Consider the following 26,812-nt stretch of genomic DNA (forward strand, 5'->3'; position numbering starts at 1 on the left):
AAAGTAATTTTTTGCATTTTTACCTTTTGAAGTGCTGCCCTTTTTTGCAATTTTTATATATATACATATAGATATATTTATATACATGCACAAACATATATATATATATATATATATATATATATATATTCATGCATGTACAGGTCCTTCTAAAAAAATTAGCATATTGTGATAAAGTTCATTATTTTCTGTAATGTACTGATAAACATTCGACTTTCATATATTTTAGATTCATTACACACCAACTGAAGTAGTTCAAGCCTTTTATTGTTTTAATATTGATGATTTTGGCATACAGCTCATGAAAACCCAAAATTCCTATCTAAAAAAATTAGCATATCATGAAAAGGTTCTCTAAACGAGCTATTAACCTAATCATCTGAATCAACTAATTAACTCTAAACACCTGCAAAAGATTCCTGAGGCTTTTAAAAACTCCCAGCCTGGTTCATTACTCAAAACCGCAATCATGGGTAAGACTGCCGACCTGACTGCTGTCCAGAAGGCCGTCATTGACACCCTCAAGCAAGAGGGTAAGACACAGAAAGAAATTTCTGAACGAATAGGCTGTTCCCAGAGTGCTGTATCAAGGCACCTCAGTGGGAAGTCTGTGGGAAGGAAAAAGTGTGGCAGAAAACGCTGCACAACGAGAAGAGGTGACCGGACCCTGAGGAAGATTGTGGAGAAGGACCGATTCCAGACCTTGGGGGACCTGCGGAAGCAGTGGACTGAGTCTGGAGTAGAAACATCCAGAGCCACCGTGTACAGGCGTGTGCAGGAAATGGGCTACAGGTGCCGCATTCCCCAGGTCAAGCCACTTTTGAACCAGAAACAGCGGCAGAAGCACCTGACCTGGGCTACAGAGAAGCAGCACTGGACTGTTGCATGTCATTCGGAAATCAAGGTGCCAGAGTCTGGAGGAAGACTGTGGAGAGGGAACTGCCAAAATGCCTGAAGTCCAGTGTCAAGTACCCACAGTCAGTGATGGTCTGGGGTGCCATGTCAGCTGCTGGTGTTGGTCCACTGTGTTTTATCAAGGGCAGGGTTAATGCAGCTAGCTATCAGGAGATTTTGGAGCACTTCATGCTTCCATCTGATGAAAAGCTTTATGGAGATGAAGATTTCATTTTTCAGCACGACCTGGCACCTGCTCACAGTGCCAAAACCACTGGTAAATGGTTTACTGACCATGGTATTACTGTGCTCAATTGGCCTGCCAACTCTCCTGACCTGAACCCCATAGAGAATCTGTGGGATATTGGGTAGAGAAAGTTGAGAGACGCAAGACCCAACACTCTGGATGAGCTTAAGGCCGCTATGGAAGCATCCTGGGCCTCCATAACACCTCAGCAGTGCCACAGGCTGATTGCCTCCATGCCACGCCGCATTGAAGCAGTCATTTCTGCAAAAGGATTCCCGACCAAGTATTGAGTGCATAACTGAACATAATTATTTGAAGGTTGACTTTTTTTGTATTACAAACACTTTTCTTTTATTGGTCGGATGAAATATGCTAATTTTTGTAGATAGGAAATTTGGGTTTTCATGAGCTGTATGCCAAAATCATCAATATTAAAACAATAAAAGGCTTGAACTACTTCAGTTGGTGTGTAATGAATCTAAAATATATGAAAGTCTAATGTTTATCAGTACATTACAGAAAATAATGAACTTTATCACAATATGCAAATTTTTTTAGAAGGACCTGTATACACAGACACACACATACCGGTATATATACACATATATATATAAAATTTTACTCCTGAAAAATGCTAGTAGAAAGGGGATTAAAAGGTTAATCGACAGGAGGTCAGTGGGGCGCTGCTCAACACCTAATGTCAGTATTTAATTAATATATAAAAAAATGGCAGCATCTCAGTTTCCAAATAACCGTAATCTGCCATTTTCTTCACTGCCAGATCTTTTTATAGCACGGTCATGGGAACCAATCACAGGCCGGTTCTCACGGAAATTAAGGGTAAATACCTTGTTAACCAATATGACATAATTGTTTTGACAAGCTGTCATCACCAATTAAGCTGGATTGCCAGAGAACCGGCTTCTGATTGGTTCCCATGACTGTGGAAACTAGAATGTGATTGGCTGAATATTCTGTATTGAGAGCTCCAGCTATAAAAAAGACCTGGCAGTGAAGAAAATGGCAGATTACTGTTATTAGGATACAGAGATGCTGCCATTTTTTTTAATAATATTAATTAAATACAATGACATTAGGTGTTGAGCAGCGCCCAACTGGCCTCCTGTCGATTAACCTTTTAATCCCCTTTCTACTAGCATTCAGTTATTTGCTCAGGGGATGAAGTGGTGAGATCGGTTATTGACAGTTCTGTATGGTACTTTCTATGGTTCAGTTCAGCTCCTCTGTTTTTTTTTATTATTCATAATTAAAAATCAAATTATTCATTTTTATTCATTAAAAATACGAGGATTGTGTTTGCAGTGATCTACCAGCGCTGCACCGACTTTCCTCGTGTGTAGTGTGTGTCTGCCAGCCTTAGGATGTGCTGTCATTAGTCCTCCTTATGATGTGCAGTGTGTGAGGCTGGTGGTCACAGGTCATGGCTCTGCCAGCTCTCCAGGGCACAGGATTCCTGCTGGAGACCCTTTCACTGCTGGTGCCCTGGAGCGCACGGCATCAGTCTGTACAGAGATGCTGTGCACTCCCATTGCTCTGATGTTTGCAGCGCATCCAAATGTCCATGAGATGTGACAGCTGTACTCCCCTTTGTATGGTTCCATTCAGCGCTACTGGTTGTTTTAATTATTCATAAATTAATCTTGAAAATGGGGCAAATTTGGACTGGCGATCAGTTTACAGTATTTTATGCGGGAAACTTTGATATTTACTGTATAGCGCACGGGAACTAACTAACTGACTGTAGTTCCATGCGCCATCTGGTGTTCACAAACCAACATTGCACCCTGAATTTTTTCAATAGCTATTTACGCAATTTGGAATTTCCAATTGAATTGGAAATCGCTTTGCGCTGCCGCGATTCTGAAGGGAGCGCTAGTGATGCTATATCTGTATGTTGAAAATATTGTATCCTGAGGCCATTGTATTTTGAGAGATCAGTGTACTACTATGAAGCTGAAAAGGAAAATAAGTTTACACATCCGGCTAAGACCCAGGGTGGAAAATGTAGAAGGGACGGCGACATTGGCGGTGAACCCCATTAACGGCTCCAATTACTTCTAATGTCGATAATAAACCAAAAATCTTATTTAATGTTTTTAGAAAAGTGAAGCTGATTTTCTTCAACAAAACTGAAGCTGATATCTTATGGAGAGAACAACTGGAAACATTGCGTTTATCTGACGGGAGGTAAATAATTTATTTTTTGTTATTTCTGTTTTATAGTTTTGTGAGAAACCTTGTAACTGACAAAACAATACATCTCTACAAAGTACTCCGTGACAATTGAAATGTATGCACATCTCGTGCTTTGTGTATCGGCTCTTTCACGCAAGCAAGCTTTCCTTCCTGATGCCATGCATGTTGTGAACACATAGCATCCGGACTGAATCCTGACCTATTCATTTCAGTGGGTCTGTGCACATGAGCGTCGTTCATCACTAACCATCTCTGCATTCAGGAAAAATTACAGCGTGTTCTATATTGTGCGTTTTTCACGCAGCTCTAGTTCCATAGAAGTGAATGGGGCTTGTGTGAAAAACAGAAGGCATCTAGATGCTGAGTGTTAGGCCTCATGCACACGGCCGTTGTTCGGGTCCGCATCCGAGCTGCCGTTTTGGCGGCTCGGATGCGGACCCATTCACTTCAATGGGGCCGCAAAAGATGCGGACAGCACTCCGTGTGTTGTCCGCATCCGTTGCTCCGTTCCATGGCCCAACAAAAAAAAATAGAACATGTCCTAGTCTTCTCTGTTTTGCGGACAAGAATTTCTACAATGGGCCACCCGTTCTGTTCCGCAAATTGCGGAAGGCACGCGGGCGGCTTCCATTTTTTGCAGACCGCAAAAAAATGGAATTGTCGTGCGCATGAGGCCTTATTCTTCAGTTTTTTTTCAGGTGTGTGAAAAATGCATTAAAAACTAATTTCATTGGGGTGGAAAAAAACGGAAACACTGAATGCAGTCACAGACAAAACTGGTTAAAATTATGTAAAAACCAACAGTTTGCTCTTGAACAGATCCTGACTCATTCTGTATCGCTCATGTGAAATACATATAACTGGTAACAATGGGAAAGTTAGAAATGGTATTGTGGGAGACATGAATGCATCAGCAAAAATGTAGACAGTTGCAACTAATTTATGTGGATGCTTCACCAACTCGGCAGGTTACACACTAAAATGATGCACTCCTTTTATTCTGGAAATCCATAATGGCTTGAGATCACATACTTCACAAATACAATTATGTCACAATTATGTATTTATGACACATCAGATGTTCATTTTGTCCGAATATATAAAATACCCCAATAGGATACCTCTTTCTGGACATCCTGCAGGTACCTACAGTATTTTTCCTACAGAGAGCTACATTAGCCTGTTTAGGAATAGGAAAAATCTGCTAAAGAAATCGAAGACTGACCCCCATATTCCTGCCACAGTTTTGCAGTTTGACATGCCACAGATTTCTCCACAGATTTAGCCCTAATTCACACGTGGTCATGCACTGCTGTTTCCACATGGAAACTGCAACAATAATAGCTCTACTGGTTTCCATTGTGGATTTTAGATCCAATGGAGAACTCTGTCATCATGTGAATTACCACACAAATCTGCCACTGAAATTTGTGGAGTGTGGATTATACCCAGATTTCCGCATTGAATACATGGAAAAATAACCTAATCTGCTTGAAAATTCCACCGTACCGTAAGAGAAATTAAGGGGAAATTCGTACGGCTGTTTTATTTATTTTTTTAAAGAATTTTGTCACTCTGGATAGGTCATCGTTATCTGATCGATGAATATCCGACACCCAGGAACACCGCCGATCAGCTGTTTGACACAGCCTTCTCTCTGGCTTTCTAGGCCAAGTGACGACATGTTCATGTGTCATGTGGCCCAGGAGCGGCTCAGTCCCATTCACTTGAAGCATATACCAAGCACAGCCATTATTCAATGTACAGCCTTGTATTTGGTAAGCTGCGAGAAGGCTGCGGCCCTCATAGGAGCACTGGTGCCTTCTCAGACAGCTGATTGTCGGGGGGCACGGGTGTCAGTCCCCCACCGATCAGATACTGATGACCTATCCTGAGGATAGATCATCAGTATAAAAACCCTTTTAAACTTCAATGCAGTGATGTGTCCCCAAGTGGCATGTCAATAGAGGGTCACGTACCAGTTGGCTGCAGCGGTGCATGTGACCTTGTCCATCTGGAAGTACACAGACGGGGACCAGGAAACCAATGAAGGGAGCTGGAACAGTGCAGCAGGGAGAAAGCGAGTACATTTTTTCCCCACATATTCCAGTCTGGAGTTGAAAGTTAACCCCTTAGTTACCACCAATATGTCTTTCTAAAGGGCTTAGGCTAGCCTGATGCCTTTTTGTGGCGGCCTAGTCTAAGGGCTACACGGGTCTCCTGTACAGCTAAGGCCTCTTTCAGACGGGCGTTGCGTGAAAATGTGCGGGTGTGTTGCGGGAACACCCGCGATTTTTCCGCGCGAGTGCAAAACATTGTAATGCATTTTGCACTCGCGTGAGCAAAATCGCGCGTGTTTGGTACCCCAAAAAATTACTATGCATTCTGTATTCATAATGATATTATTTTCCCTTATAACCATATTACCTTGGGCTCCTGACCAAGGTAATTTACATATAAATAAGATAGTTTTTTATAAGAATCTAACACACACAGAGCAGTAACAGTGAGATCATTTTAAACACAGCAAGGAGATTGATGGGCACATATAAATATCGCTATAGCGTTAATCCTGGTGACAGAATCCCTTTAATACAGAATGCTTACTAAAATGTGGTTTGAGGGGTTAAAAAATAAATAAAAATTAACTCCCCTTATCTAATTGATCAAGCAGCCAGCATGTCTTCTTACTTCTTCTTTCAGGACCTGCAAAAGGACCTTTGACGTAATTACGTGGTGAGTGCAATTACTTAGTCAAAGGTCCTTTTTGCAGGTCCTGAAAGAAGATATATCAGCTGCGCGAACAAGTGGATGAGGTGAGTGCATTTATTTTATTTTTTAACCCCTCAATCCACATTTTACTAAGCATTCTGTATTAAGAATGCTATTATTTTCCCTTATAACCATGTTATGAGGGAAAAATTATAGTTATTAGACTTTAATGGGGTTGCTCATCCTTATCATCTCCTAGCAACCATGCGTGAAAATCGCACCGCATCCGCACTTGCTTGCGGATGCTTGTAAATTTCACGCAGACCCATTCATTTCTATGGGGCCTGCTTTGCGTGAAAAACGCACAACATAGAACATGCTGCAATTTTCACGTAACGCACAAGTGATGCATGAAAATCACCGCTCATGTGCACAGCCCCATTAAAGTGAAAGGGTCCGGATTCGGTGCAGGTGCAATGTATTCACCTCACGCATTGCACCCATGCGGAAAACTCGCTCGTGTAAAAGGGGCCTTAAATTAAATTGTTATAACTGGAATACCCATTTAAGTGTTACAAGTTATCCCCTATCCTTAAATGTTATTTTTCCAATATACTTTATTTGTTGATTTAGCACTTGTGCCGCTGAACTTGTCTTTTGGCTGTGAGTTGCCATGGAAAACCCATCTTCACTGTTCAGCACAGCGCAGTATAAACAGTACAGATGCTTCTCGTTCAATGCTGCAGCCCTCACTGCCTTCCTCCTATATAGACAAAACTGGCCATAAATACTATGGGGGAGATTTATCAAAACTGGTGTACTGAAAAACTGGTTTAGTTGCCCATAGCAAGCAAGCAGATTACACATAAAATTTTTCCCCATTGTACTATTCATTCTGTATTAAGAATGCTATTAGAATTCTGTATTAAGAATGCTAAAATAATGCAATCTACACAACACCTAACCCAAACCCGAACTTCAATCGCGTGCAAAACGCATTACAATGTTTTGCACTCGTGCGGAAAAATCGCACATTTTCCCGTGATGCACTCACATCTTAGCCAGGTCTAGAAAAATTACGCCCGTGTGAAAGAGGCCTAATAGTCTGTAAGAGCGATTTACCTGGCTTTGGCGTACAAAATTTCTGGTGGGAAGGAGCCTGTTTCCATTGCTGTGGAGTACACAGGAAGAAGATGGTTAATAAGGAGATGACACTAACAAAAATAGGGATTACTAAGGTATACGTCCAATAATCAATATGTCAATTAAAGCTGAAGGACGTTAAAAACTGCAAAACAACAAAGTTTTTTTGGTAATGTATTTAAAATAGTAAAGGGTGTACAGCCCAAAATCTCTTGTTCTCTAGGCCCAAGTGGAGGTGTGGAACAGTGCGTCCCGAAAACTCCGATCAGATGGTATATTAATAGGGACTCCTGACTTTACATTGAAAGTCAATGAGGGACGTATCCGTTTGCAATTGCACCATATTGTGTCAACGTCAAACGGATCCGTCCCCATTGACTTGCATTGTAAGTCTGGATGGATCCGTTTGGCTCCGCACGGCCAGGCGGAGCCAAACGGAGCCATACTGATGCATTCTGAGCGGATCCGCATCCATTCAGAATGCATTGGGGCTGTATGGATCCGTTCGGGGCCACTTGTGAGAGCTTCCAAATAGAACTCACAAGCGGAGCCCCGAACGCAAGTGTGAAAGTAGCCTTAGACTAATAGATGTCGCATAGATTTTGTACTGTGCATCTAGTAGTAATCAATTAGATCAATATTGCAGCACACACTGGGTCTTCACAAGCAGGCTCAGTCAGAGCAAAGTGTTCACACCGTTTGTGTAATTTGGGTAGGGCATAAAAGGCAGCCATAATGGGATGTTTAGGAAGGAGGTATGCAACCTCAGTTTTATTTATAATAATAAAAATAATAATAATAAAATGTATTTTATATAGCACCACCATATTCCGCAGCGCTTTACAAGTTCATAGGGTTCATATACAAAACAAAAATATCTGGATATTATGCAACTAAAACACTAGGAGTCAGGGCCCTGCTCGCAAGAGCTTTCAATCTATTTATGAGTTTCGTCTCCAAGGCTCTTGATAGGATAGCTGCCAAGTCTCTCTTAAAGACGGGTGTGGGATCAGACGTTGGTTGTCTGTACGTCTGCTTGTCACTTAGAATTTTGTGGCACATACTCTGATATTGATCGTGCCCTAGAATGACAATATTCCCACCATTGTCCGATGGTTTGATGACAATATCTTTATCCTGCTGTAGCCCCCTGAGAGCTTCCCTTTTTGCCATCCTATCTGACCCACAATGTTGCATTTAAAAAAAAACACGTTTATTGGTGACAATCGACACAAAGGTGTCGATAGGAGTATTATCACCAATGGGAGGTTTTTTTTAGATGGAAGTCCTAAGTTAGAGAAGGGGCCCTCTCCTGGTTCACGTTGGCCCTCTGTGTAAAGGTCTGCAAATAATTGCACATCAGGAAGATCTTGTTCTTCAATGCCTAACTCTTCGCATTTACGGCGATCATGAGTAATGAAAAATTTACACCATTTAAGCTTACGAGCAAAAAGCTCAGAGATGACAGTTTCACTACTTGTAGATCATCCTTGCCGGTAAACTTGGGGCAATTGGGTGTCCATTTGCGTTTTTGGTCTGGAATTAGTTCTTGTTCCTGAGCATATATTGAGACATTGAGCGGGTATTGTCTAAAAATCCTCCTCTAGTGTTTTTGCCATCCTGTGCCCGCCTACCTCGACTTCTACCTCTAACCCTGTAAGGCTTTCTATATGTTTGAGAGCTGGATCCTTTTCCTGAAGATTCAGGCTTGGTGTCACACTCTGAAGATGATATCTCGGTGTCTAATTCAAGTGCGTCAGAGTAGTCAAAGATCCTGCCCTCTTTAAAGTCCTTAATGTTTCTATTGAATAGAATGTGCTTCTGTTGTTTCAACTGCGCAGTATATTTCTTATTAAAATCAGTATGTGTGCTGAACCTTTTGGTTTGTTCAATGGCCACAGTCGATAGCACAGTTCTTTCCTCCTCTAGTAGGAGTTTCATTAGTCTAGTAGAGGAATAGATTCTTTTTCCCATTTAAAAAAAAAAATCAATGGACCTCAGACGAGCCGCTGGAACAATTGGATTGCGGAGGCCACAGGGGACAATTTTATTTCTTATATATGTATCTAGCGATTGAACCTCCCACCACGACCTAATGAAATTTTTATAACTCAGGTGGCTTGTTTGAAAGCACAAGAGATGCTGAGAGTTTGCGAGGACGCAGATAATTCCTTTTCGGGAAAAAACTCACTTGGATCACCCATCAAGTGTTCAGTGTTAATGTTTCCAGACAAAAATCCTGCCATTCCCCAACGTGAACTAAAGCCAATTGAACACACTAACAAAAATAGGGATTACTAAGGTATACGTCCAATAATCAATTAAAGTGGAAGGATGTTAAAAACTACAAAACAGCATAGTTTTATTGGCAATGTATTTAAAATAGTAAAGGGTGTACAACCCAAAAGCTCATGTTCTCTAGGCCCAAGTGGAGGTGTGGATCTGTAATCCACATTTATTCACATATGACTGCACAGGTATAGCGCAATTTTGGTGCTACTCACTGGTTACACTGTATCAGCCAGGTGAACTGAACCTCTAAGTGTCTATTTGCAGGCTAATCACACCAATAGAGCAAATAATATACATAGTTGCTGGAAATCATGGTTAATGGTGTGTACCAACATTAGACTAATAGATGTTGCATAGATTTTGTACTGTGCATCTAGTAGTAATCATTTAGATCAATATTGCAGCACACACTGGGTCTTCACAAGCAGGCTCAGTCAGAGCAAAGTGTTGCTGATAGACGCAGTGAGAGTCACTCAACCTATGGCTGAACACATGCCAATAGCAGAGGACCCCTGTTAATAGGTGCTACACTCAAGCCTGTATTATGACATGCTGATATGGCTCATACACAGCCAAACACCAGCGCTAACAGGCTAGAAAGCACAAGTTGTTATGCTCAACGCGTTTCTGTCCGCAATATGTAAGCACTTCCTCAGGAGCACATTAATTTCGCACCAAAAAACTATATTGCAGCACCTGCCTAAGCCGAGCTACTCTAGTGTGAGAGTCGGCGTACTAACAAACGGCTCTGGTATGAGCCTCGGCACTCTGAGGGCCGCGAAGCAGCCGCCAGTGTGCCGAGACTTAAAGAGCCAACACCCCGCCCCCGGGATCTGCCACCGCTCGCACAACCAACCAGGCAGGAGGCTGGCTCTCACGACGCCGGTCAGCTGGCAGGTGGGAGAACAAGTATACTCCCCGGGAGAGCGCAGCAGCGCTCAAAATACTAAGGGGGATGTATAAAGGTGGCTCGACACAGGAAACAAAAAGGTATATAAAAGGGTGATCCAAGAATAAGGATGTGTAGATACAGATTGCACATATATATAAAAGGAATAAATGTGCATTGTCACAATAATGGCTATATACGTCATTAATAAAGTAGATGGAAAGAATCAGGGAATCATAGCAGCCCACTGAGGTGAATACACATTAGTTATTACCTATCCGCAAGCATATAACAGATGATAGGATGGGGTTAGATAAAGGGTGTATATGAAATCACATTGTTAAGGCCACTAGGTTTCATGGTGTTTAGCCTAAAGATCCACTGGGCCTCTTTCTGCAACACCAAATGATCCACATCACCCCCTTTTAGTGACACCCTAATCTGCTTGATACCCTGAAATTTGACAGATTCCACCCTACCCTCATGTATATCCACCACATGATGCGCTATAGGTGTGTCATTTGACTTTCTGATGTCCGAGACGTGTTTGCCAATACGTTGTCTAAGTTCGGGTTTCGTCTTTCCGATGTATTTGATGCCACAGATACATGTCAGAAGGTATATTACCCCTACTGATTTTCAGTTAATAAAAGATCTGATGTAATAGGTCTTGTTCTGCGTACTTCCAGTGAAGGATTTAGCTTTGCTAATGTATTGGCAAAATTTACATGATCCACAGGGAAAGTAATTGCCGGTTTAGGAGACATGAGACTTCCAATGTCCGGATCGGATCGTAAAATGTCCCAGTTATGCGTTAGAACCTGACGTACTTCCTCATGCGCCCTGTCATATGTCCCGATGATACGTACTACCTCATCCTTACTTGTTCTGTCTTTCGGAGAAAGTAACTGATCCCTATTGGTACTCGGAGTGTTGATATGCCTGCCTTAGTACCATATGTGGATAACCCCTAGGACAAATCTTAGCTGTAATTCCTTTGCAGCAGATCTAAAATCTGATAGTTGGGAGCAGTTTCTCCTAACCCATAAATACTGCCCTTTTGGAATTCCCTTTTTAAGGGCCACAGGGTGTCCATTCTCCCATCTCAGAAAGATTATTAGTAGCGGTGGGCTTTCTGAAATTCTTGGGGATAAGCTCGCTGGAAGTGCTCATGGTAATTGACAGATCCAAAAAAGAGATTTGATTCTCGCTAATCTCTGATGTAAAAAAATAACCCCAAAGAATTCTTATTAAGGGTCGTAACAAATTCCTGAAACCACGTACTGCTATCCATCCATAGGACCAACACATCGTCTATGTATCTAATCCATAATGGGATTGACAATGTGAAATGTTCCAGGTCCTCGCTGAATGCGGTTTCTCTCTCCCACCAGCCCAAATAGAGATTAGAAAAAGTTGGGGCGCAGGGGCTCCCCATTGCAACTCCCCTGAGCTGGTGGTAGATCTGACCATTAAAAAGAAACACATTATGTGTCAAGATAAAGTCCAAAAGTCCCATTAGAAACGCATTGTGCTGTCTTAAATGTTCTCCCCTCTGTTGTAAAAAAGAGAGCACCGCTCTACAGCCCAATATCGAGCTGTAGAGGGCCTCAACATCTAGACTTGCCAAATTTGTACCTGTGTCACAATGGATGCCATTCAAACGACCCAACACATCCATAGTATCCCTGACTATGAGGTTAAACTGATGACAAGAGGCCTTAGGATAGTATCGACATAGGTACTGACATTGGCAGTCAGACTGCCCATGCCCGACACAATCGGTCTACCCTTTAAAGCATCACATCCTTTGTGTAATTTGGGTAGGGCATAAAAGGCAGCCATAATGGGATGTTTAGGAAGGAGGTATGCAAACTCAGTTTTATTTCTGAGTTTCGTCTCCAAGGCTCTTGATAGGATAGCTGCCAAGTCTCTCCTAAAGACAGGTGTGGGATCAGACTTTAGTTGTCTTTACGTCTGCTTGTCACTTAGAATTTTGTGGCACATACTCTGATATTGTTCGTGCCCTAGAATGATAATATTCCCACCCTTATCCGATGGTTTGATGACGTGCGACATTTATTAGTCTAATGTTGGTACACACCATTAACCGTGATTTCCAGCAACACACTATAGATCTATTTGCACTATTGGTTTGATTAGCCGGGAAATAGGCACTTAGTGGTTCAGTTCACCTGGCTGATACAGTGTAACCAGTGAGTAGCACCAAAATAGCGCTACATCTCTGCAGTCATATGTGAACAAGTGTGGATTATAGATCCACACCTCCACTTGGGCCTAGAGAACATGAGATCTTGGGTTGTACACCCTTTACTATTTTAACTACATTACCAAAAAAACGTTGTTGTTTTGTAGTTTTTAACATCCTTCAACTCGTTTGTATAATAAGGAGAGGGTCAATTTATGTAATTTAATGAAGAAAATCCTTCAGGACCCATGGCCTTATTGAGAGGGAGCGAGCGGATCACCTCCATTATTTCCTCAGGGCATATGGGTTTGTTGAGGTCTTCCAATTGATTTGGAAGCAGCCGGGGAAGGTTAATCTGATCTAGGAAGGAGTTTATATCCCTTTGAGTGGGCTGAGCAGTGTTCCGATCCGTACTTAAATTGTATAGACGGGAGTAGTAGTCTTGAAAGGCATTGGCTATATCTCTAGGGGAGTCACAGCTAGAAGAAACGTTGTGAATAAGATAAAACTTAGATAATTTATTGGATAATTTATTGTATAGCTTGGAAGAAAGAGTATAGCTTGGAAGAAAGAAGAGACCGAGGGGATATGATAGAAACTTTTAAATACATAAAGGGAATCAACTCGGTAAAGGAGGAGAGCATATTTAAAAGAAGAAAAACTACCACAAGAGGACACAGTTTTAAATTAGAGGGGAAAAGGTTTAAAAGTAATATAAGGAAGTATTACTTTACTGAGAGGGTAGTGGATGCATGGAATAGCCTTCCTGCAAAAGTGGTAGCTGCAAATACAGTGAAGGAGTTTAAGCATGCATGGGATAGGCATAAGGCCATCCTTCATATAAGATAGGGCCGGGGCTATTCATAGGATTCAGATATATTGGGCAGACTAGATGGGCCAAATGGTTCTTATCTGCCGACACATTCTATGTTTCTATGTTTCTATGTTACACTAAAATAGGGAGAGGTGTGCAAGTCCCTAAATCTACATACAAACAAAAAAATGTATGTGGACTCTAGACACATGTAAGATGCATTTAGATCCCACCAGTACATATGGCTGTACGAAAGGTGCGGAACCACTTACTGCATCAGCTCGTGACAAAACATACGTATGAATGCAGGTGAAAAAATGGTAACCTAACGTGGTTAAAGCACCTGTGAAAAAACTACTGTAGCGTGCTCTAATCACAGGCTAACATGCGCTATATCAACGAAATGAGGGTATACCATATCTAGGACTGTATACTGCCAGGGGGAAGGGAACTATCAGCCTTAACATGGGTATATCTCTAGGGGCAGAAACTGGGTTCCCTGTTGTAGGGTGATGGAGACATTGTATCCTCGATTTTAGTGTTAGGGATTTTTCATTATGCATACATGAGGAGGTTTCTCAAATGCAGCCTTGCTCTAGAGAGCTCTGTCAAGTGAGCCTCAGAGATGGTCTGTTTGTTAAAGGACTCGAGCTTTTGAATGGTTTGCATTGTATTCTGAATATCTTTATCTCTTTGCTTGCACCATATACCACTCTGTTTAATGAGGACTCCCTGAATGTATGCCTTTTGACAGTAAAGGGCTGGACCTCTGGGGTAGTATTCAAAGTGAAAAATTCCTTAAGGGAAGTCTCCACTTCCCCGCTGACAAACGGCACGGATAGGAGGTAAGTATTGAGCCTCCATACATAATCTGAGATTCTAGAGGGGGATTCAGAGAGTGTCAGCACTATTGGAGCATGAACTGACCACTGAATAGAGCCAATTTCCACAGCGGAGGACTTGTCTATAAGGAATCTGCCCACCCAAAACATGTCTATATGAGAGTAAGTTTTATGGACCCCAGAGTAGACGGTTTAATCTCTTTCATAAACATGCAGGAGACACCATATGTCATACAGATCCTGGGCCCACGCCAGTTTTGTCACCAAGATCTTGTGGGATGAGGGGCCTGCTGTATTGTCTAAGGAGGCGTTACAGATGGCATTAAAATCTCCACAGATCATTACATGGCCCTTGACTTTTTGCAGTTTACATAGTAGGCGCCGGAGGAAGCATGTGTGTGTGTTAGGTGCATAGACATTCAGTAGGGTATATTCGATATTGTTGATAAGACACTGTACAATTATGTATCTACTATGTGGGTCAATCCAGGTTTGGTATATCTGGACTGCCACTGATGCCTTAAAGGCAATAAGTACTCATCTCTTTTTCTTAGGAAAGGATGAGTGAATGATAAGTTGGAGCTTGGGTGGGTTGGAGGATGAGATATGAGTCTCCTGCAAGCAAGCAGTATCACAGTTTGGGGATTTCAGCTCCCGCCACATTACAGACCACTTAAATGGGCTATTCATCTGCCTCATGTCTAAAGAGAGACATTCAAGTACCATCTTTAATTGCATAAGAGGGATATAAATATGAGCTGGTACCAGTTCTCTCAGGTTGAGGGGGTCGACTAGCTACTTCAGCAGGTATACCATGGTAAGGACATTCATTTGGACACATTTTTACATAAAGAGCAGTAAAAATAAGAAAAAGCAAATAAACGTGGAATAAACCACGAAAGTCACGAGCGGTACCCAAACCGTGAACTTACGTATAGGGCTATAGGAACCTGTCAAACTGGGGGTGAAAACAAAGAACATACAAAGGTAGCTCAAGTGGGATTCCGCCTTCTCCCTCGCCCAAAACGTACATTGGCAGACAAATTAGTTCAGGATATGGGGACTGTGTGCCATTCTGCATCCATTCTTGCCGGAGAAACGCTCTTGGTCGTTAGAGGTTACTCTTCGGTGGGGATGCGCCATTTGGTCAGGAGGGCCTTGCTCTCTTCCACCGAGGCAGCAGCATGGAAATTTTCCTTCCTGTTGATGAGTATTTTGGTGTGGAATCCCCATCGATATGGTATGGCATGTTGTCTTAATATAGATGTGAGTGGAGCAAGGCATCTGCGGGCCTGCAAGGTAGCTGCCGATAAATCTGTGAACAGCTTTGAGGAGACATAGGGCTCAGGTAGTGGCTGTTGTTTACATGCAATTTCCATAAACTTCTCCTTCACATGATATAACAAATATCTAGCCAGGACATCCCTAGGCACTGAGTCCAGGAGATTGGGTGGTTTGGGGACCCTGTGTGCTTGGTCTATGCTGAGTTCGTAGTCGACACATGTGGGAATTAATATCTTAGTAAGCTGCTGCAGGTATGCCCGGAGTTCTGAGCCTGGAATTGTCTCTGGTATGTTGTGGAATTTAATGTTGTTCCTGCGGTTTCGATCTTCATAATTTACCAATTTTGCCTGCAGGGTGTCCACTCTGTCATCTAGCGCATTGTGGGAGTCCACCAGCTCATTGTGCGCTCCAGCAAAGGATGCCATTTTAGACTCTACATGAAACTCTGTACCCTAAATCGTTAAGTAAATAAGTACAGAGTGCAGCGGCAGCAAAAGTTTGGAAAAGTCCTTATGTAGGGAAGAGCGCAGGGCCAGCAGCATATCTTTCAGTGTATTTTCGGATGCCGCTTTACCTGAAGTTTGGAATTTGGAGAAAATATTGGTATCCTCAGTGGGGGTAAGATGGAGCAATGCGGCATTACTCTGGTCTGCAGCGTGCATATGCTGTCTCTGCTTCTGTGGACTTGCTAGGGCTGAGTCCTGGTCTCCTATGGGAGTGGAGGTATGGCTGCCCTCAGGACGCCTATGGCCGTCGAGGCCTATGTAAGGCTGCTTGTCTGCGGCCTGTATTATCATCCCCCTCGGTCCCGGACGAGGCAGGCGAGTCCCAGTCACTATTCAGAGAGAATTGTTGGGCAGCGGAGGAGTTCGGTGCTGATGCCGCATCGAGGTATGTTGGTTGCAGTGGGGGATCTGATGGGGCGGCTCTGAGCGTCTGCGTTCTCTCAGCGGCGCCATCTTTGCTCACCTCCTCTCCGTAGAAAAAGTGCTCCAGAGGCCTCGAGCCTTTAGATATCGGCACCTTCTTCCAAATCTGTTTCGCTGCCATTATCGAATAGGTAGCTGCGCTGAAAGTCGCTTGTGAAGTCGCTTGGCGGGAGAAGGGAGCTGCGGGTCTTGGAGCTCCCATACTAAGCGGCCATCTTATGTGTTGGCCAAGCTCCCCCCCCCCATAAATATGTATTTTTGATATATCTATCGTTATTCAATCTGTATGAGTCGGTACAAAGCTGGTTCACAACAAGTATTCATTAGCATGGCAACAACAGGTTCTGGTGTTTGTATTTTCCTGAAAAGGGGGGGAGTGCAAGGATAGGGGCAGAGCTGGTGGCTTCACCACATTTATCATCTTCTATGCTGGTTTTCTGGTGTGGGAGAACACTGAAATGTAAACAAGCCAGGTGCTGGCATAGATTTCTGTTCAGGCACTCAGACTGGCAGATGCTGCACCTAATTTATCACAAAGCATAGTCACCGGGCTATTATAAATCTGTGCCAATATGCGGACTAGGTCTCTAGCGATGCATGCTACAGTAATAGCGATTATTACTAGAGAGAAATCTAATGTATTAGCCCTTACACAGTTATGTCATAAGAAAAATGTTCTTGGTCTTGGAGTGCAGCAACACAAAACCAGATTATTTTGTAAAAACAAGTGTTTTGTGCAAATATTATTACATAATAAAAACTACATAAATGTGACATCATCCTATTCGTACTGACCCACAGAATAAAGTTTTCATATAACATGATCCATACGGTGATCCCCATAAAAAAATATCTCACAAAATAATGAAATGTTCAAATAGCATTTTTTGTCATCCTTCTGCAAATAAAATTTAAATTATTAAGTACACCATATGTGCTTGAGAATGGTTTAAAAAAAATACAAAATTAAAGGTTTCACATAGCTAAATTAAAGAAACAAAAAAGAAAGTTCTGACCACAGGAACACATGAAGAGGGGTGGGGGTATGTTACGGGACCATAAGGCTAAAATGAGTTATGTTGCTAATGGGTTAAACTGCACTTTTTTGCAAAATCCAGGTGGGCTTACATACCGTATTTATCGGCGTATAACACGCACAGGCGTATAACACGCACCTTCCTTTTAAGAGGGAAATTTCAGGAAAAAAAATAAAATTTCAAATAAAGCCTCTGATCTGCCCCCTCTGGTAACGCAAACCCCCCCCCCCCCCTCCCCAGTATTAATAATTGGTGGCAGTGGCCACAGGGTCCCCCTCCTCCCCCCCATCATTGGTGGCAGTTTGCAGTTCCGATCGGAGCCCCAGCAGTGTAATGCTGGGGCTCCGATCGGTTACCATGGCAGCCAGGAGTCACGCTACTGAAGCCCTGGCTGCCATGGTATGTTAGCGAGCAGAGAGCAGCGCATTATACTCACGTGCGCTGTGGCCGACGGTCGCTCCTTCTCATAGGTCTGTGCGGCGCATTGCTAATGCTGTAAGCACTAGCAATCCGCCGCACAGACAGAAGAAGGAGCGACCGGCGGCCACAGCGCACGTGAGTATAATGCGCTGCTCTCTGCTCACTAACATACCATGGCAGCCAGGGCTTCAGTAGCGTGACTCCTGGCTGCCATGGTAACCGATCGGAGCCCCAGCATTACACTGCTGGGGCTCCGATCGGAACTGCAAACTGCCACCAATGATGGGGGGGAGGAGGGGGACCCTGTGGGATATGGCCGGCACATTCATTGGTGGCGCAGTGGCCACAGTCCCTCCCCTCCTCCTCCTACTCTGTCCTCGTTGGTCTTCAGCGGCAGCCGCGCACAGTGGGGAGGGAGGGACTCCCTCCTCCCTCCTCCTCCCTCCGCTGTGCCGGCCGGCTCAGTCCTGCCTCTCAGCCCTAATCAGCGTATAACACGCATACATCATTTGCCCCCTATTTTCAGGGGGAAAAAGTGCGTGTTATACGCCGATAAATACGGTATGTCTTTTAGGGCTCATGCACACGACCGTATGCCCTCCGAGACATACGGTCCGTGAGCGGGACTATTGTCGCGCACTCATAAGATCATATGAGTGTAGGACAATAGTCCTGCGGGCGGCCCGTCGTGCACAGTATCATTGTAATCTATGATGCTATGCGCTCCCGTATGCACGATGTATGCCGCTCCGGGACATATGTCCCTCTCCTTACTGAGGAGAGGCTTCTTTCTCGCCATTCTGTCATAAAGCCCAGATTGGTGGAGTGCTGCATTGATGGTTGACTTTCTGAAGTTTCTCCCATTTTCACACAGGATCTTTAGAGCAACCATTGAGTTCTTGGCCACCTCTTACAAACACCCTTCACCTCCAATTACTTAGTTTGGTGGGACGGCCAACTCAGTGTACCAAACCCTCTATTTAAGAATTATAGCAACTACTGTGTTCTTGTGAACTTTCAATGCAGCAGACTTTTGTGTACCCTTTGCCAGATTCTGAAAACTTACTGTATGTCCATGCAAAATATTAGTTTTTAATAAATTTGCAAAAGTGTCTATAATTCTGTATTCACTTTCTCTTTATGATATATTGAGTGCAGATGAAAGAGAGAAAACATGATTTTTATTTTATTTTAGAATATATATATATATATATATATATATATATATATATATACACTACGTGCAGAATTATTAGGCAAATGAGTATTTTGACCGCATCATCCTCTTTATGCATGTTGTCTTACTCCAAGCTGTATAGGCTCGAAAGCCTACTACCAATTAAGCATATTAGGTGATGTGCATCTCTGTAATGAGAAGGGGTGTGGTCTAATGACATCAACACCCTATATCAGGTGTGCATAATTATTAGGCAACTTCCTTTCCTTTGGCAAAATGGGTCAAAAGAAGGACTTGACAGGCTCAGAAAAGTCAAAAATAGTGAGATATCTTGCAGAGGGATGCAGCACTCTTAAAATTGCAAAGATTCTGAAGCGTGATCATCGAACAATCAAGCGTTTCATTCAAAATAGTCAACAGGGTCGCAAGAAGCGTGTGGAAAAACCAAGGCGCAAAATAACTGCCCATGAACTGAGAAAAGTCAAGCGTGCAGCTGCCAAGATGCCACTTGCCACCAGTTTGGCCATATTTCAGAGCTGCAACATCACTGGAGTGCCCAAAAGCACAAGGTGTGCAATACTCAGAGACATGGCCAAGGTAAGAAAGGCTGAAAGACGACCACCACTGAACAAGACACACAAGCTGAAACGTCAAGACTGGGCCAAGAAATATCTCAAGACTGATTTTTCTAAGGTTTTATGGACTGATGAAATGAGAGTGAGTCTTGATGGGCCATATGGATGGGCCCGTGGCTGGATTGGTAAAGGGCAGAGAGCTCCAGTCCGACTCAGACGCCAGCAAGGTGGAGGTGGAGTACTGGTTTGGGCTGGTATCATCAAAGATGAGCTTGTGGGGCCTTTTCGGGTTGAGGATGGAGTCAAGCTCAACTCCCAGTCCTACTGCCAGTTTCTGGAAGACACCTTCTTCAAGCAGTGGTACAGGAAGAAGTCTGCATCCTTCAAGAAAAACATGATTTTCATGCAGGACAATGCTCCATCACACGCGTCCAAGTACTCCACAGCGTGGCTGGCAAGAAAGGGTATAAAAGAAGAAAATCTAATGACATGGCCTCCTTGTTCACCTGATCTGAACCCCATTGAGAACCTGTGGTCCATCATCAAATGTGAGATTTACAAGGAGGGAAAACAGTACACCTCTCTGAACAGTGTCTGAGAGGCTGTGGTTGCTGCTGCACGCAATGTTGATGGTGAACAGATCAAAACACTGACAGAATCCATGGATGGCAGGCTTTTGAGTGTCCTTGCAAAGAAAGGTGGCTATATTGGTCACTGATTTGTTTTTGTTTTGTTTTTGAATGTCAGAAATGTATATTTGTGAATGTTGAGATGTTATATTGGTTTCACTGGTAAAAATAAATAATTGAAATGGGTATATATTTGTTTTTTGTTAAGTTGCCTAATAATTATGCACAGTAATAGTCACCTGCACACACAGATATCCCCCTAAAATAGCTAAAACTAAAAACAAACTAAAAACTACTTCCAAAAATATTCAGCTTTGATATTAATGAGTTTTTTGGGTTCATTGAGAACATGGTTGTTGTTCAATAATAAAATTAATCCTCAAAAATACAACTTGCCTAATAATGCTGCACTCCCTGTGTATATATATATATATATATATATATATATTAGACATTAAGCCCGTTACAATAACGGGCGCTAGAACATTACTGCATAAACATTAGCAGGAACAGTCTATATTAAATGGCACTGACTGGTGGTGCTGAGACTGCTGGCAGCGACTGGTGGTGCTGAGACTGCTGGCACTAACTGGTGGTGCTGAGACTGCTGGCACTAACTGGTGGTGCTGAGACTGCTGCCACTAACTGGTGGCTGAGACTGCTGCCACTAACTGGTGGCTGAGACTGCTGCCACTAACTAGTGGCTGAGACTGCTGCCACTTACTGGTGGCTGAGACTGCTGGCACTGTGACCGGTGGCTGAGACTGCTGGCACTGTGACCGGTGGCTGAGACTGCTGGCACTGTGACCGGTGGCTGAGACTGCTGGCACTGTGACCGGTGGCTGAGACTGCTGGCACTGTGACCGGTGGCTGAGACTGCTGGCACTGTGACCGGTGGCAGAGACTGCTGGCACTGTGACCGGTGGCTGAGACTGCTGGCACTGTGACCGGTGGCTGAGACTGCTGGCACTGTGACCGGTGGCTGAGACTGCTGGCACTGTGACCGGTGGCTGAGACTGCTGGCACTGTGCCTGGTGGCTCTGGCTAGTGGCTAAGACTGCTGGTACTGTGGCTGAGAGTCCTGGGACTGTGTGGCTGTGTAATGCTGGAACAGTAATGGCGGCGCTCCGACCTGGAGAGCACACCATAACCTGCGAGCGGTGGCGATTGTCCGGCGATACGTGCGGTATGTCGTGTGATGATTGGTCGGTGCACCGTGCGCACTGGTGTGGGCATCGCGGTTGTGTGTGGGGCAGCGGTGATAGGGCGGCGCGCTGGTGTGGGCATTGTGTGTTTACTGGACGGGCGCCGCACGTGCGCAGTTCAATTATCGCCACACGCACGGACATGCAGCCCTGAGCACGCACACAGGGCTTTTATTATAGTAGATATATATCCTCTATAATAAAATCCTTGTGTGCGTGTGCGACCATGCGGTTTTGCTGATTAGTTAAGTGTGCACCGCCCACCCCTGCGCATTGGCTCCACCGTGCCTCCTCCTCCCTCTCCAGCTTCCTTCACAGGACACCCTTACACACTGCCCACACCTGCGCATCGGGGAGAGAGTGGCCCTGTACCTGCTGAAGCATTACATCCTAGAGTTCATAGAACTCCCAAAGAGCCTGGGAGCAGCGGGGGCCTCTGATTCTGAACCCCGGGTATCTGTCAGCACAGGGGGCACATGTTAGTCCCCGCAGCGGCGCATCTTCCTCGCTCCTATTTCGCCCTAACCCCGTCCACCAAAGTCAGGAAATGGCCGCATAGTAGCAAGTGAGGGAAGCTTTCACAGGCAGAGAGCATTACACATGTATTACACTCCAACCCCCATCATTGTACACATATTACACTCCAACCCCCATCATTACACTACAGCCCTCATTGGAGTGTAATGATGGGGATTGGAGTGTAATATGTGTGTAATGATGGGGGTTGGAGTGTAATGTGTATAATGATGGGGGTTGGAGTCTAATATGTGTATAATGATGGGGATCCTGGGGTGTGAGGCGGCTGCAGAGGAAGCTAGAGGGGTAGGAGGAGGCACGGCGGAGCTGGGCTCAGCAGTGGGCCAGCGTGCAGGTGCGGGCAGCGTGTGGAGCGCTGTGTGCTGATAGGTCCCCGTGCCACGCATGCCCAGTATAACAAACGGCACACACACCCACGGACAGAGGGCACTCACACAGGGATTTTATTATGTAGGATTACACTCCAGCCCCCATCACATAAAATCCCTGTGTGAGTGCCCTGCGTCCGTGTGCAGTTTGTTATATTAGGCATGCCCGGCGCAGAGACCCATCAGCATCATTATACCCACATCATTATACACATATTGCACTCCAATGAGGGCTGTAGTGTAATGATGGGGGTTGGAGTGTAATATGTGTACAGTGATGGGGGTTGGAGTGTAATATGATAGATTTTGGAGTGTAAAATGTATACAGCACAATGTATTTCCTCCTGTATCCCCCTCCATCTCTATAATATATTCCCTGTAGCCCCCTCCCTCTTTCTAATGTCATGGCCGGAGTGTACAGATGCAGTCAGAGATTTTATTATATAGGGGATATATATATGTATATATATATATACATACATACATACATACATACATACATACACATACCTCTGAACTTTACAAATCAAGGACAAGCAGAAAGAAAACGTCCTTACATTGCTGGCTACATTCAGAGACCTGGACATAATAGAAAAATAGAAGTATAGAACCCTTTAGAACACTATTGATCCGCAGCAATTCTGTCTTTTCACAAATGTATCCACAGGTTACACATTAACAGTCTCTGATAAAGTGTAGTAACACATAAATGCTACAAATGTACTCTGCACATTTTCTATAAAACAGACTATTCTATTAGTAGCGCTGTATGTCAAGATGGAGAATCTACAGGCTAAGGCCCCATGCACACGGCCATGTTTCACAGCCGTGTGCGGGCCGTGGAACCGCGGCCTGGATCCCTCCTGAGAGCAGGAGCGCACGGCGTCACTGGTTGCTATGATGCCGTGCGCTCCCTGCTGCCGCCGCAATACAGTAATACACTGGTATGATCTATACCAGTGTATTACTGTACTGTGCCGGCAGCAGGGAGCGCACGGCGTCATAGCAACCAGTGACGCCGTGCGCTCCTGCTCTCAGGAGGGATCCAGGCCGCGGTTCCACGGCTGTGAAACACGGCCGTGTGCATGGGGCCTTAGCCTGTAAATGAAATGCAGAGTATGGATTATTGATTAACGTGCTGAAGGGCTCTTAAAGGGATTGTCCGGGTTCAGAGGTGAATCTGGACATACCCATAATTTCACCCAGTTCATGCTCCGATGCTCTGCCCTGCAGGATCGCGCAGGGCAAGGGCTCTTTTATTTACTATAACACACTGCCAGGCGGAGGCTTCCGTCCGGCAGTGTGCTCGGTGACTTCACCAGCTCTGATGGGCAGGCTTTAGCACAGCCCTAGCTGTTTTATAGGCTAGGGCAGCGCTAAAGCCCACTCGTCAGTGCTGGTGAGGTCACCGGGGGCTCACTGCTGGGTGAAGCCTCTGCCTGGCAGCCCGAAAGAGAGCCCGATTCGTCACTGGAACTCCACAAAATGCCTTTGCCCTGCGCGATTCAGCTCATGAACTGCTCCCATGCTCTTGTCAGGGAGACTGCCTTAGTGAAATTCTGGGTGTGTCCAGGTTCAGCTCTGAACCCGGACAACCCCTTTAAGTGTTTGAATGGCTGAAATATGATACTTGATTAGTCTCAAAGCTGTGTGTAGTCTCCTTTGGTTGCCACTTGCTACCATTGAATGTAAAATGCATTCTGCACTGCGCGTACAGGAGGACGCTGTGTCCCTCACTAGGTTTTCAGATGAGATTATGTGAATATGAATTAGTTCTTTGTTCCCATTTCCCACTTGGACATCAGGATGCTAGGTGTGCATTTGTAGGAAATGAAAATAACTGCCACCTCACTAAAGCTACTTTCACACTTGTTTTCCGGTATTGTGATCTGGCAGAGGATCTCAATACCAAAAAAACTGTTTCAGTTTGATCCTCATGCATCCTGAAAGGAAAGAGATCTGTTCAGGATGTCTTCTGTTCCCACAGCATTCTCATCATAAAAACTGAAAAAAAACTGATCCAGCACTGAAAACAATGTAAGTCAATGGTGACGGATCCGATTAAAAAAAAGACGGATCCGGCACCTATTGACTTTTAATGTATTTAGTGACAGATCAGTTTTTTGCCGTTTTGATTTCACACATCCACATCCTTATGGAATAGATGCATCCAGATGTGCAAAAACAAAACGGATCTGTTTAATTCCAGCATTGAGATCCTCTGCCGGAATGAACAACGCAAGTGTCCTTCTTTACAGATGTGACAGGCAGTCTAAAAAGCTGTGAGAAATTTACAAATTGTTCAGACACTTTTGTCTAGCTTTACTTGGTTGGCTTGCTTTACAGCAAAATTTAGTTTTGGTGCAAGTTGGTACATCCTAACCCACACCTCTTTCTTGTTTGGCCATGCCCCCCGTTGAGCCTGGCACAAACACAGTTGCTAAAACACTTAGTAAACACATGTATGCCAGTTTTTTTGTCACACATTATATAATACAATTCTGTATAATTCAACTGTATTTTCCAGGTTTGAAGCCCAGTTTATCCTTTCCGAACCTAGTGAGTCATGGGTTGGACATAAAGGTCAGATATCATCTTCCCTTCTTTCAGAGGCCTTAACAAGAAGTAAAGAAGGTTCCTCTGCTTGGATTTGCATTTGTGGCCCAAATGGTTTTGTTGATCAAGGATTAAGGTAATTTAAGATTGTAGATACATGTTGTTATTGCCAAGCACCAGTAAAACGAAATAACCAAAATATGCTCACCTAGGCCCCAAGGACATTAGCATTTGTTTCTCAGCTCTCCCCTCTTCAGACTCTTTTACTGTTCCACCCTAATGTTGAAAGGGTAATGTACTAACTTTCTAGGCCAGTGTGTTGTTGTAGAAAAATTGCAAGTTTTGTCACAAGTAATTTGCAACCTTTTTTTTTTTTTTTTTTAACACATTCACCACTTTTCCAAAAAAGTGGGCAGGTGGAGGTGGGCCACGGAACAGAGCCCTGCAGTTCAACTCATTTAACAACATATGTGCCAGAAAACTGGTGCCATATTACACAAGAAATCTACTCCAGCTCCAGGCTGAAGTAGATGTTTGTACTGGTGCACAGATAGCAGGAGAGGCATGCACCCCAGAATATATAGGTCAGGTCTTTCTTTTACTAAGACTGGTGTGTCAATCGCCTGTCCTGGTAAATAACCCTCATTGTCTTATATTCTTTCCACATTTACTGATGAGGGGAGAGGAGAATAAGAGTTATTTTATAAATATCTTACAACTTCATGTTAACCTATGGCAAGGTCTACACAATAGCCGTCTGTGATGGTGCCACAGTTTTAAAATAACCCACCTTTTATTTTTTTTCCTCAACAATAACGTTAATACATTCCGTGAGTGTAAGTTATAGAGGCAGCTGGAAACTGACCACTTGGTGTGTAGTAACAATGTTGTTTCTTATTCATGAATAGAGTCCCACTGGACAGAGTTGTCTGATATATAATAATAATTACAATAAAAGCTTATGGGTGGCTGTCAGCCACAACTGCCAGATTAAAGAAGCACAGTGTAAAAGGGTATTGGGGGGTGCTTGACTCAGCCTCCCTCTTAACATTCAAACTGCTGCTAAACATATATATATATATATATATATATATATATATATATTTATATACAGTACAGACCAAAAGTTTGGACACACCTTCTCATTCAAAGAGTTTTCTTTATTTTCATGACTATGAAAATTGTAGATTCACACTGAAGGCATCAAAACTATGAATTGACACATGTGGAATTATATACATAACAAAAAGTGTGAAACAACTGAAAATATGTCATATTCTAGGTTCTTCAAAGTAGCCACCTTTTGCTTTGATTACTGCTTTGCACACTCTTGGCATTCTCTTGATGAGCTTCAAGAGGTAGTCACCTGAAATGGTTTTCACTTCACAGGCGTGCCCTGTCAGGTTTAATAAGTGGGATTTCTTGCCTTATAAATGGGGTTGGGACCATCAGTTGCGTTGTGGAGAAGTCAGGTGGATACACAGCTGATAATCCTACTGAATAGACTGTTAGAATTTGTATTATGACAAGAAAAAAGCAGCTAAGTAAAGAAAAACGAGTGGCCATCATTACTTTAAGAAATGAAGGTCAGTCAGTCCGAAAAATTGGGAAAACTTTGAAAGTGTCCCCAAGTGCAGTCACAAAAACCATCAAGCACTACAAAGAAACTGGCTCACATGCGGACCGCCCCAGGAAAGGAAGACCAAGAGTCACCTCTGGTACGGAGGATAAGTTCATCCGAGTCACCAGCCTCAAAAATCGCAGGTTAACAGCAGCTCAGATTAGAGACCAGGTCAATGCCACACAAAGTTCTAGCCGCAGACACATCTCTAGAAC

The 26,812-nt window shown here is 43.7% G+C and overlaps 1 protein-coding gene across 2 annotated transcripts in view; it reads left to right on the forward strand.

The window, feature by feature from the left end:
- The window catches only part of LOC122936092 (cytochrome b5 reductase 4), a 356,825-nt gene that overhangs the window by 324,796 nt on the left and 5,217 nt on the right, over positions 1 to 26,812 (forward strand). For both annotated transcript variants that reach the window (XM_044292106.1, XM_044292107.1), the window contains 2 exons: positions 3,263 to 3,349; positions 24,948 to 25,112. In XM_044292106.1, the coding sequence (XP_044148041.1) occupies positions 3,263 to 3,349; positions 24,948 to 25,112 (252 nt within the window). The remainder of the gene's footprint in view (positions 1 to 3,262; positions 3,350 to 24,947; positions 25,113 to 26,812) is intronic.

The sequence above is a fragment of the Bufo gargarizans genome, chromosome 4 (assembly GCF_014858855.1).
Source record: "Bufo gargarizans isolate SCDJY-AF-19 chromosome 4, ASM1485885v1, whole genome shotgun sequence".
Taxonomy (NCBI): domain Eukaryota; kingdom Metazoa; phylum Chordata; class Amphibia; order Anura; family Bufonidae; genus Bufo; species Bufo gargarizans.